Source organism: Phacochoerus africanus, chromosome 5 (genome assembly GCF_016906955.1).
Source record: "Phacochoerus africanus isolate WHEZ1 chromosome 5, ROS_Pafr_v1, whole genome shotgun sequence".
Taxonomy (NCBI): domain Eukaryota; kingdom Metazoa; phylum Chordata; class Mammalia; order Artiodactyla; family Suidae; genus Phacochoerus; species Phacochoerus africanus.
In genome coordinates this window covers 77797179-77809620 of record NC_062548.1, presented here as the reverse complement: position 1 = coordinate 77809620, position 12442 = coordinate 77797179, and the positions used below count along the sequence as shown (strand labels likewise).

Sequence of the window (12442 nt, the reverse complement as noted above, 5' to 3'; positions counted from 1 at the left end):
ACAAAAAAGCACACACCCAGATAGTTACAAATATATTATTATGTTTTACTACCGAATCTCAGTATTAGTTGCGGCATTGAGAAAGAATTTAATTGGGCTGTTGGGTGGAAGCCAAGGGTGTATTTCTTTGAAAAGATGAAACCAGTGGGCTGATGCCTTAAACATGAAGGTCTGCGCAGACGGAAATTCCCAAGATGCCCAGGAGCCCCACCTTTGCACAGGCTCCAGCACTGGCATCATCTGAAAAAGGAGGGACATTTTTAAAGAAAGAGAATTAAGGAGTTATTACAATTCAGCAAACCAATACCCTTTTGTAAACGTCTTGAGCAGGGGTTGTACATGGAGGTTCATGTTACCCAAGATTTTAACTATGCTTGTGTTGTAAAGACTAAAGATATGTTAGCTTAAATAAGACTGACAGTTCCTGGAAGAGCTGTCTGGCTCAAGTCGAACGAGGCCAAGGCATTCTGCATTGATGTCATGCCTAATGACCTTATTAAAAGAAACATTTCTGGTTTTTTTCAGGGCAACAGAAAGGCAATAAAGGCTAGTTCTTTCCTTCTTTATCACCTCCCACTACTCTGGGGAATTTCTCTTCATCACACATCTCTGTCAGCCTCTCACTCTGGCCACTCTGCCATATTTAGCAATTTTCTGTAAAAAATATCAGCAATGACTGCAGTGCCATATGTTATGTGGATGAATCAGGGTTTTTCTTTCCTGTCTGACAGTTCACTTTGCCTGCTCTTCCTTGAACCAATTTTATCCTAGATCCTGAGACTACTTTTAAACTTTTTTTGAGAAAGAATGGACGGATACGTTTGTATGTATTTAAAATGTTCTATGTGATAATCTGATAAAAATATACATTGTAGAAGATCAAGATAACACATCCATCACCTCACATAGTTAACATGGGTAAGTCGTGTGTGTGTGTGTGTGTGTGTGTGTGTGTGTGTTAAGAACGCTTAATAAGTACTCTTAACTTTCAACTACGCAATACCCTCCAATTAACTCCAGGGGGTTAGTTACCAGCCCCATGTCTGTACTTTAAAGATTCCAGTAGTTTTTCCTTGGGACCCAGGAACCTTTTTTTTATTCCATCCTCTATCTTAACTCATGAACTTTTCCACCAGACTATAGGTTCCTTGCGGGGGCAGAGTTTTATTCACTTCTGTGCCTCCCTAACATTTAGCACGATTTCCATGCATGGTAGGTATTTCATTCCAAAGTAAGCCAAATTGAGTCATGTTTCATGCTTCATGTTTATTCATATCTCACACAACACCTAGCAGAGTGCCTGGCCTAGTGGAGGCATCAGAATATGTTTGGTAAAGAAATGATTTCTTGGTACTCACTTGTCTTATCAACCACTTCCCCCTTATACAAGGGGACATTTTCGCAGAGTTGCCTGATGGGTGACCCAAACAGGAACCAATCCACATTTGTGATCAGAGACCGCAGTGGGTTGTACTTGACCCAGATGTATTTATCAGAGAACATGTTCTTCAGAGTCTGGAACACAGCACAATAGAGCAGGATCAGATGAAATAAATGGACGTAAGCTAATCAACCTTATGCTAAATTGTGCCTTTTTTTCAGGTTATTAAACAGAAGGTGGTCAGGGATGTCAAGACATCATCTCCTTCTGACCACTTGGTCTGTGGAGAAGCCTCATTATTACCAAAGTTCTTTTGCAGCTGGTGACAGTGAAACCCAGAGAGAATGAATCCTGTGCCAGCTGAGAAGATGCAAAAGGGAGAATGAAACCCCAGGTTGCTAGCTAGCCTCATGCCCTTTCTTTATTCTCACTCTCCTGTGTTATTTCTTTGCCCCTTTGTGTCACTGGATACCATAACCTCATTGGTCTTTCTGCTCATCACTGTTTCTTAAGAGCACTGCTCTGAGAAGAGACTGTCCAGTCCTTTCTACAAAGACATGGGAACTTCTTATAAGTTCTTGTACTGGGAGCTGTATCGTGGAACCCAAGCTTAATGATGTATTCCTGCTCTCAAAATCAATAAACGTAAGAATGCTTTACCATATCCATGGTAAGTTATAATATTATGATCTTTTCCCATACCTTCTTCATTTCTCCATGGGCACCAGTCTTGCCCTAGCTCTAGAGCAGGGTATACTTATGGTTATCCCAGAATTACCTGCTTCTCGAAGGTATACCGTTTGAGTTCGTCCAGCGCAGGAATGGCTTTGTGGTCCATCTTCAGGATGTAGCAAGCTCTTCGGGAGAGCACCCTGGACGCGATGTAGCCCTGAAGCAGCAAGAGCACAGTTATTGCCCCTCCCAGCTCTCTGGGTTCCAAACTTGGTGAGGATGAGCCTTGAGGAAAGTCTTGAGCTTGTGCAGTGAGTGTATGTGGCTGCTTTTCAGCCTGCAACCAGTTCTACCCATTTGACTTCTTTTACAGTCGTTTTGCTTTTTCAGTTGTCACTGCTTTTTTTTCCCCTTTTTAAATGATTTTTTTCCCATTATATCTGGTTTACAGAGTTCTGTCAGTTTTCTACTATACAGCAAAGTGACCCAGTCACACATACACATATATATTCTTTTTCTCACATTATCCTCCATCATGCTCCATCATCAGTGACTAGATATAGTTTCTCATGCTATACAGCAGGATCTCGTTTAGTTGTCATTTCTCTTTCTGAATTTGTGTGAACGCATAATTTGCGCCACACTTTTCATATTTTGGGTCTGCAGTTCAGGGTTTGAACGATTGAGAAGAAGCAGCTCTCTGGCTCTTTCTGTTGATGTGGCTCTGTCTCTTCCTCAATTTGGAGTCAATATGATATTCTTTAGAACTGTGCCCTCCAGGGGGTTAGTTACCAGCCCCATGTCGCCATTTAAATTTAAGTTCAAATTAAATAACATTGAAAATGTACTCCCTTTGTCACACGTTTCAAATGCTCAGCAGCCACAAGCGGCCAATCGCTTTCCTGTTGGAACATGTGGATATAGAACATTTCCACCTTGCGGAGAGTTCTACACAACAGGGCTGCCTTAGAAACTCTCCTTGGAGTTCCCGTCATGGCTCAGTGGTTAACGAATCCAACTAGGAACCATGAGGTTGCAGGTTCGATCCCTGGCCTTGCTCAGTGGGTTAAGGATCTGGTGTTGCCGTGTGCTGTGGTGTAGGTGGCAGATGCAGCTCTGATCTGGCGTTGCTGTGACTCTGGCAAAGGCTGGTGGCTACAGCTCCGATTGGACCCCTAGCCTGGGAACCTCCATATGCCATGGGAGCCGCCCAAGAAATGGCAAAAAGACAAGGAAAAAAAAAAAAGAGAGAGAGAAAAGAAACTCTCCTCAACATACCCACAGCCGCCTTCCCCACCCCACACATACATGTTTCATTGATTCTCCCCTCCCTCCCTTTACCATCGTATCTCCATCCTTTCTCCACCTCAAACCCAAGCAGGCTGGAAAAGGATGGGTTGGAGGGAACTGGGATTGAAAGAACAATGGAGGGTGAGGACTTTGGAGCCAAAAAGAACCTAAGACCATCTAAGCTTTACCAGAGTGTAATTTTTTTTTTCTTTTTGGCTTTTTGGCCTTTTGGCTTTTCTAGGGCTGCACCTGTGGCATGTGGAAGTTCCCAGGCTAGGGGTTGAATTGGAGCTGTAGCACAGCCACAGCAACGCAGAATCAGAGCTGCATCTGTGACCTACACCACAGCTCACGGCAACACCAGATCCTTAATCCACTGAGCGAGGCCAGGGATTGAACCCAAAACCTCATAGTTCCTAGTCGGGTTCGGTAACCACTGAGCCACGACGGGAACTCCAAGAGTGTAATTTTTCTCTACATAGTTCCAAGTAACTTTAAGGCCTGGGAGGTCATATATAATATAAACTCTTCTAGTTCCTATTTTTCAGTTCTCACAAAGTGTCAATTCCTAAAATTCAAAAAGTGAATGAGATCAAGCCTGGTGATAGTGGAAGAGGCTTAAACCATATCCTCAGCATACTAGTTTTTTTAAGATTCTTTTGGGATTTCCATCTGCTTAGAAAAATTCTGGCACAACTTCCTTGTAAACCATAGCTTTTAAAAACTCTATACTTTCAAATATGTCACGGAACTCCCAATACCAATGGGGCTGAGGCAATGAGGAGGGCTCTACAAGAAAAGAAGAAAAGCAGTTCAAATGTCCAATGTGATGGACTCCAGACTACTTATACCCACTCTGTAGGTAAGAGCAGGCTCATTGCCAGGTCAAACAAATGGAAAACAAGCAAATAAATAAATGGATCAAGGACAGAATAAGTTTTCTGAGCAGTTTTCTGAGACCTCTTATTAATATGGGTAACTGAAACTTGGAAACTGTTTAATGTTTTTAGTTAACATACTTTCATTCTTCCAGAAGTAGTATGATTTATTGCATATCCTATGTACATAGTTCAATGTACAGAGTTGACTGGATTTCTGCTATTTTGTAACTGCTTGTTTCATGATGGTCCTTCCTGCATAATTTTTTGTGTGTTAGAAAAATATTTCATTCGTTTATTCATTTGACAAATATTTGGGGAAGCCTTGTGCCAGGCCTTGCCTTGGGGTTTGGTCTCTCTTCTAGGCACTTTCTCAGCCTGTAGTGAGACAACATCATTACACTTTCCACCAAAAAATGTCAAGCAAATTTGTATGCTTCCTATCTCATGACATTTTAAAATTAGAAATGATTCTGTTTGTTTTTTAATCAGCTGCTTGACTATTTAAAGGAAAAGGCAGAAATAAGGAAATTCTGAAAGAATTGTGAAGATAGACCTTGGAATTCAAATTCATGATAAATGGCTGTCCCTCCATCCTTCAGAGGACTATTCTTGAAGAATATAAAATATTTCTGCTCATGGATGGAATTAGAGAATCTCATACTGAGTGAAATGAGCCAGAAAGATAAAGACAAATACCATATGATATCACTTATAACTGGAATCTAATATCCAGTACAAATGAACATCTCCTCAGAAAAGAAAATCATGGACTTGGAGAAAAGACTTGTGGCTGCCTGATGGGAGGGGGAGGGAGTGGGAGGGATCGGGAGCTTGGGCTTATCAGACACAACTTAGAATAGATTTACAAGGAGATCCTGCTGAGCAGCATTGAGAACTATGTCTAGATACTCATATTGCAACAGAACAAAGGGTGGGGGGAAAAATGTATACATGTAAGGATAACTTGATCCCCTTGCTATACAGTGGGAAAAAAATAAAAAATAAAATAAAATATTTCTGCTTACATGTTTATAGTCAAAAATCGTGGTAGAGGAGCATGATCCTGCCTGGATGTTAACGGTGGCAGTATTTTTTTCATTGTCAATTGTCATTGTCTCCTGAATCTGGCCACCATTGGCGGTTGAGCTGATGATATTATAAACCTAGGTTGACAAAGACATAATGTTTTTTTCATAAATCACATTTATTTGAAAGGTAACCCTCCCAGCAGATTCAAGTTTTCCATTGCTTTGAACAAGAGATTGAACCCTGAAAGCTTTTCACTGGCATCCCAGACCCAAAGCCCATGCTAAAATAACCAGGGAAAGGTCTTCTTCACAGTTCACTATATTATACATGGGCTAAACAATGACATGACATGAGAAATGAAATTGACCACATTTTAAAGCAATGAGCTACATCTTTTAAGGGCTTGGGATTGAAAAGTCAGAATCAACCATGTTCCTATAATTGCTTATTTCTGGGGTTCCACCCCAAATAGGGCATGTAGACCCTCTATCATCCTCCAGATTATCTCCTATCTTCTTCTTCTCCCAATAGCTCCAAACTACAAAGTCTATAGTGAACAACTCACCTCATTTCCGTGAGATTGTGTCCCAAAGATGGTCAGTGCCACCAGAAATACCACCTGAAAAACAGACCAGTTGTTAAGGGTGGGGACATGAGGTGACACTGGACAGGACAAGCACAAATAACTCAGAAAGTATATACTTGGGGACACTGGTAGGTGATCATGGATGGTCAACGGTCCATTTCCAAAGTGTGGAAATACACATTCATTCATTTGACAGGTGTTTATTGAGTATTGAGTTCATGCTATTTTTCAGACACAGGTTCTACTTTTGTTACCCAATTCCCCACCTTTGCCAACATCACAACCTTCTAGAAAGCATGTGTTCTTGTGCCAGAAAAAAAAAAAAAAAAAAAACCTGAGGGAGGTGAGCCAGGAGGAAGAACTCATTCTACTACGGGGAGTACCCTGGTGTTATTCACCCTGGTTTTGGGTTTACAGGTGTCAAGTTGTGTTTCCTGTTTTTGTTTTTTAATTTAATCCCTTGAGCCAGAGAGAGTAAAATTGATTTGATTGATTGATTGATTTTGTCTTTCGGGGGGCCACACCCAAGGCGTATATATAGAGGTTCCCAGGCTAGGAGTTGAATCAGAGCTGTAGCCACTGGCCTACACCACAGCCACAACAATGCAGGACTCGAGCCATGTCTGCAGACTACACCAGATCCTTAACTCACTGAGCGAGGCCAGGGATTGAACCTGCATCCTCATGGATACTAGTCAGATTCATTTTGGCTGAGCCACAAGGGGAACTCCTAACATAGAGACATAGTGGATTATTCCTAAGGGAAACTATGAAAATCAGATGCTTGGAGGTATGATTAGCTTTTGAGACTGACAGCAAGGAAAACCTCGACATTCTTCCTGGTGATGCCATCAGATAAGTGTTACTCCAGCAGATCATGAGACAGACAGGGAGGCACTTCTGGCACTTTGCCGCAGTTATATGAGCATCTCAGCCAACATGCTGATCCCAGCTTTGTGTTCTCTTCTGAACATCAGAGTGCACTGCACTCTCATTGAGACTGCTGACGGAGGGGGTCTGCAGGAAGGCAGGTATTTTCAGGACCTGCCAATGGGATTTTCCTACTTCCCTTTGCATCTCAGCAATAACCTTCTCTCCTGGTGTCTGTGGGTAAAATGACAAACCTGGACCGGTGTGCAGATATCCAACCTGCCATAGGGACCACCCAGACTCCCGGCCAGCTCTAGTAACCTCTGACACTCCTCTGTATTCTGCTTAATGGATCTGATACAGAGGTTTGAATAGGTGGTTGGAGAGCTGAGCACCTTAGCGGTATGATTAGCAAGATTTTAAGAAGTGTCCCCTGGCCCCATATAACACCTCACCCAACACCGTGATTACTACACCCGGTTCCAAGTGTATGTTTCAGGGGTAGAGCTCTTGTTGGAAAATCAAGAGACCCTGAGAGAGAGAACTCCTTAGGCTGATGTCTTCCATACCTTATGGGGAGGTATTTATTTTGCTTTCTCCCTCAACAGCTCAATGAGAATAAGGGACAGAGACTGGGGATGGGGTTCCATTCTGTGTCAGAACAGAGTCCTCTATCCACGGAGACTGGTGATGCGGAGCTACAGGATCAGCTGGAGTGGTCATGGCAGCGTCACTTTGCCGTGATTGCTCCTGTAAGTGAGGCCTAAAATGGGTAAATTTCAAGCCTAAGTCCCACATTTACCTGCTTGGGGAAATCACTTTCCTCTGTGCCTCAGTCTCCTCACCTGTAGAATAGGTCAGTACAACTCAGTTCACAGAGGTGTTGAAGTGAATGGTTGAAATGATTCTTGTGAATGTTGAGCCTAGGTCCTAGGACACACTTGGCAAATGACAACTGCTATTATTAGTAGTATTATTGATATCATTTTTTTTTTGTCTTTTGTTGTTGTTATTGTTGTTGTTGTTGTTGCTATTTCTTGGGCCGCTCCCACGGCATATGGAAGTTCCCAGGCTAGGGGTTGAATCGGAGCTGTAGCCACCAGCCTACGCCAGAGCCACAGCAACGCGGGATCCGAGCCACGTCTGCAACCTACACCACAGCTCACGGCAACGCCGGATCCTTAACCCACTGAGCAAGGGCAGGGACCGAACCCGCAACCTCATGGTTCCTAGTCGGATTCGTTAACCACTGCGCCACGACGGGAACTCCTGATATCATTATTTTTAAATCACCCCTTTGAGGTAGTAAATACAGTTGTCCTAAAATGCCTACATTCCCTCTGAAGTTCATAATAAGCAATCGTAATTAAAATATTACACATTAAAATTCTCTAGGATCTCCAAATTTCTTTCTATATATTTTTCAATTAACATCTCAAAAAACAGGCAATGGACAAATAAATAGGGACTTAATACTCAACACTGTTCCTGCCAGGGACATCATTAATTCAATCACAGAAGCTTAGAAGCAAGCATGGTGTCTGTCTAAAATCCCTGAAAGCCCAGGCACATTGCACATGAATATTCTCTGCAAGCAGCCCCGATAAGAGTACAAAGAAGCAGAAACAAATACTCACCAGGATTTTCATTTTGCCTGAAGGGAAGATACTGGAGCAAGTGAGTCTGCCCGGGGCAACGTCTCCCCTTTATATTGGCTTTAGGTGTGGAAATCCCTTTCTAGAATGCTCACTTTGGAAAAGACTGCATCCATATCATGGACACACCCCAGCAAACTCCTTTATCGAGATCGAGACGCAACCACACAACCTGATATCAGTGAAGTTCGTTACTCAGCTGTGAAAATTTGTCACTTGGTTACTCTGTAAATACTCCCTCTTATCGGCTCTGGGTTACACTTGAGATTTCAATTTCCACCCTTTAAAAATATCGCAAGATGCTTGCTCTACACAAACATCTCGAGGCTATCTCTATCTAGTATTCCTGAACCTCCCCTGATGGTAAAGTCTGCCTTTAAGACCTGAGTTGGGACCCCACTCAATGTCTTTTAATCCCTGCCCTGCTCGTTGAATTCTTCCTCCCAAGGGGTGGATACGAGACTAAAAGTGAGGACAGTGTCTGGGGGTCTGCTTTGAGAAAAAGCAGTCTTAGGACTTTATTTCTCCTCCCCTTGAGACTTGGTGCCAGTTTCCTGACAAACAAAGCTCAGAGATCTCTCCGCCCAATTACTAGGGTTAACTGAATTTTTACATTAAGCCTGGCCCCAAGCGCCTTCAAAACTATGAGTTATCCATTTCTAGTTATCTTGAAATGTACTGAGAAATTCTCAGGTTTAAAAAATCCAGTAAAGTCCAACTTGAGTAATTTTTATAATGCCACCATCAGAAGTTCCCGTTGTGGCTCAGGAATTCCTGCTGTGGCTCAGTGGTAACAAACCCGACTGGTATCCATGAGGATGCAGGTTCCATCCCTGGCCTTCCTCAGTGGGTCAAGCCTCTGGCATTGCTTCGAGCTGTTGTGTTGGTCATGGACACGGCTCAGATCTGGTGTTTCTGTGGCTGTGGTGTAGACCAACAACTGCATCTCTGATTCAACCCCTAGCCTGGGAATTTCCATATGCTGCAGGTGTGGCCCTAAAAAGAAAAAGAAAGGAAGAAATGGCTAGGTAGCATGAGGGTGGGATCATGTACTCAGAAGGTGGGGAAATACAACAACAACAACAAAAAAAAAAACCCAAAAACCAAACAAACAAAAAAAACCCACAAAAAGCCAAAAAACAGTACCTATAAATTGTAGAAGGTTCAATATGGAAAACCACTACAGAAAACAAAGAAATAGTGTAAATTATGTTCTTTTTCTACAGCTGGAATGAATTCCTAAGCAGCAGCTTTTTAAAAATAGGACTTTTTTTTTTTTTTTTGCCTTTTCTAGGGCCGCTCCCGCAGCATATGGAGATTCCCAGGCCAGGAGTCTAATGGGAGCTGTAGCTGTTGGCCTACACCACAGCCACAGCAATGTGAGATCCAAGCCACTTCTGCAACCTACACTACAGCTCATGGCAATCCTTCACCCACTGAGCAAGGCCAGAGATCAAACCCGCAACCTCATTGTTCCTAGTCAAATCCGTTAACCACTGAGCCACGACAGGAACTCCTAAAAATAGGACTTTTAAAAAGCAGACATCTGGATAATTTGGGGGTTACCTCGTTCACTGGAATTCCCCTACCCTGGTAGTTCAGAAGGATTAAAACATGCTATCTTTTAAAAAATCTTTTTCAGATAGTAACAGCAAGAAGTATGACAGTTCTGTAGTACATCTGCAAATTTTCTCCCATATCTGGCTCCAGAGTCTCCCTAAATCACATCTGCAGGTATTAGGACAGAGAGAGATATTACGCCCTCCCTCGACTTTGTCTCCCTCCTGTCCTCGGGAGTCCTGAGTCTTTTGAGCCAACAATGACAATTGTTGGCATTTATGGAGCATTTAATATGTTGTAGCATTTTCTGAGCACTTCGCATATATTAATTCATTTGATTCTTACAACAATCGAGTAGGTTACTGCCTATCAATGTTTCCTTTTACAGATAGACGAACATTTTACAGAGAAAATGAATGTAACATTTTGACATTATGCCAATGTCAAGGGCAGGAATTGGGAGCCCCATCTGACTCTAGAAGTCAACAGTGGCAACAAGTACTCTACATCCTCTCTGATTCGTTGCTAAGGGTCACTTCTTGCTTTGCTGAAATGGAGGGATTAGCAAGGAGCCTTCTGGGTCCAGAATGTTTCTTGACCGAAAAATAGCCTTGGAAGCAAGCCTGCCACAACTCAAGTGTAAAACTTTTAAATGGGGGGAATGAGACACTGTGCTTGTAAAAGCTGTTATAAATGAAGTTCGTGACTAAGCTGCCCAGCTCCTCACTGAGGCTGTGGAATCACTGACATGGAAGGGTGTCCCGCTGGCCTTCCCCACACCTTGGACACTGATTTTGGTGGGTCAGGGAAGGGGCACAGCCGTGTAGACTTTTAAACTCCCATGAGTGATTTTAATTGAAACGGTTGTTTCAAGTCCTGTCCAAACCCCTCATGAGGAAACTAAGATTAAAACAGGTTAAGAAACATGGCCAAGGTTTTATATGTATGATAAATATATTTGCATAATATATATATGCAAAGATTAGATATTAGCTAGCTAGACAATACTTGTTTTATTGTTCAAACTAAATAGTGAATCCACTCCCAACTATTGATTTTGTTAGTTGCCTTTCTTTACATAAGTTTGAACACATTTTAACTATTACCTCCCCTTTTTTTTTCTTTGTTTTTTTAGGGCCACACTCGTGGCAAATGGAGGTTTCCAGCCTAGGGGTTCAATCAGAGCTGTAGTCGCTGGCCTATACCACAGCCACAGCAACGCCAGATCCGAGCCGTGTCTGTGACCTACACCACAGCTCACGGCAATGCCAGATCCTTAACCCACTGAGCGAGGCCAGGGGTTGAACCTGCAACCTCATCATTCCTAGTCAGATTTGTTTCCACTGCACCACGATGGGAACTCCAACTATACCTTTTTTATTATGAGATCCGCATCCCCTATTTTTGCAATACTTCTCTCTTCCTCTCTTACACACATGCATACAATTTACTTCTGCAATTCTTTTTTAATTTACCAGGCTTTTACCTTTGGACATACGATAATATACGAGACTCCACAGGTCTAAAATTAAAGCTGTTAGATTCTTCCCCCCGCAACAGTCTTGTTTCTGGACATTGTTATTTCTGCTGACAGCTTCCTCCAGGCATTCAGGCTCACCTGGAAGTCATCCTTGCTGCTTCTACCATTTTCCTCTGCAATGCCTCTACCATTTGTGCCTTTCTTACTAATCCATGACCTCAAGCTCCATTCCTTGTCCTCCCCACCGCACACTCTCCCCATCACAATGGATTAGCAACACCTAAATCTCAATGATTTGACAACATAAACTTTTACTTCTCATTCACATAAAGCCCACTACGGATGACCTCATGGTGGGTGGCTCCCTTCTAAGTGATGACTTGTGGCTTCCAGCTGCTTCCATATGCAGCTTCCTCACCTTCAATATGTAGTTTTGTGGTGATGCTGGAATCAACAAACTGGCAGATGAGCGTTTAGACCAATAGCACGAAGAAGACACATCTGCTCTACAACATCGTCTTCAGAATGAAAAAGACCACATCTACTCATCATTCACTGGTAAGGACCAGTCACATGGCCCTATCTAGATGTGAGGGAAATGATGCTTAGCTCTGTGCCAAAAAGAGGAAACCAGACAGCCTTTGGACATACAAAAGGCCAGCATTGTCTTCCTTTTTCCAAGTTTTCCATTGTTTCATCCAGAGTGGATAAGCATGAAATCCTGCTGTATAGAACAGGGAACTATATCCAATCACTTGCGATGGAACGTGATGGAAGATAATATGAGAAAAAGAATGTACATATGTTATAACTGGGTTGCTTTGCTGTATAGCAGAAATTGACAGGACATTGTAATTCAACTATAATAAAAAATTTTTTAAAGACCTAAAAACACCATTTTGTCTAAATTGCTCTTGTGTCCAAAAACTTGTTAAAATTTCTCTGTTAAAAATTCAACCGTTGGAGTTCCTGTTGTGGCTCAGCAGGTTAAGAATCCGACTCGTATCCATGAGGATTCGGGTTTGATCCCTAGCCTCA

At 42.5% G+C, this 12442-nt stretch overlaps 1 protein-coding gene across 1 annotated transcript; it reads right to left on the bottom strand.

Annotated features, from left to right (window-relative positions):
• Window positions 1-56: 56 nt before the first annotated feature.
• On the bottom strand, window positions 57-11665 carry GKN2 (gastrokine 2). The gene is made up of 7 exons (XM_047782801.1): window positions 11543-11665; window positions 6779-6943; window positions 5819-5872; window positions 5250-5387; window positions 2160-2270; window positions 1359-1515; window positions 57-240 (listed from the first exon to the last, which is right to left on the bottom strand). The coding sequence occupies exons 1-7, from the start codon at window positions 11663-11665 to the stop codon at window positions 158-160; spliced, it is 831 nt and encodes a 276-aa protein (XP_047638757.1). The 3' UTR covers window positions 57-157.
• Between the last annotated feature and the right edge of the window lie 777 nt (window positions 11666-12442).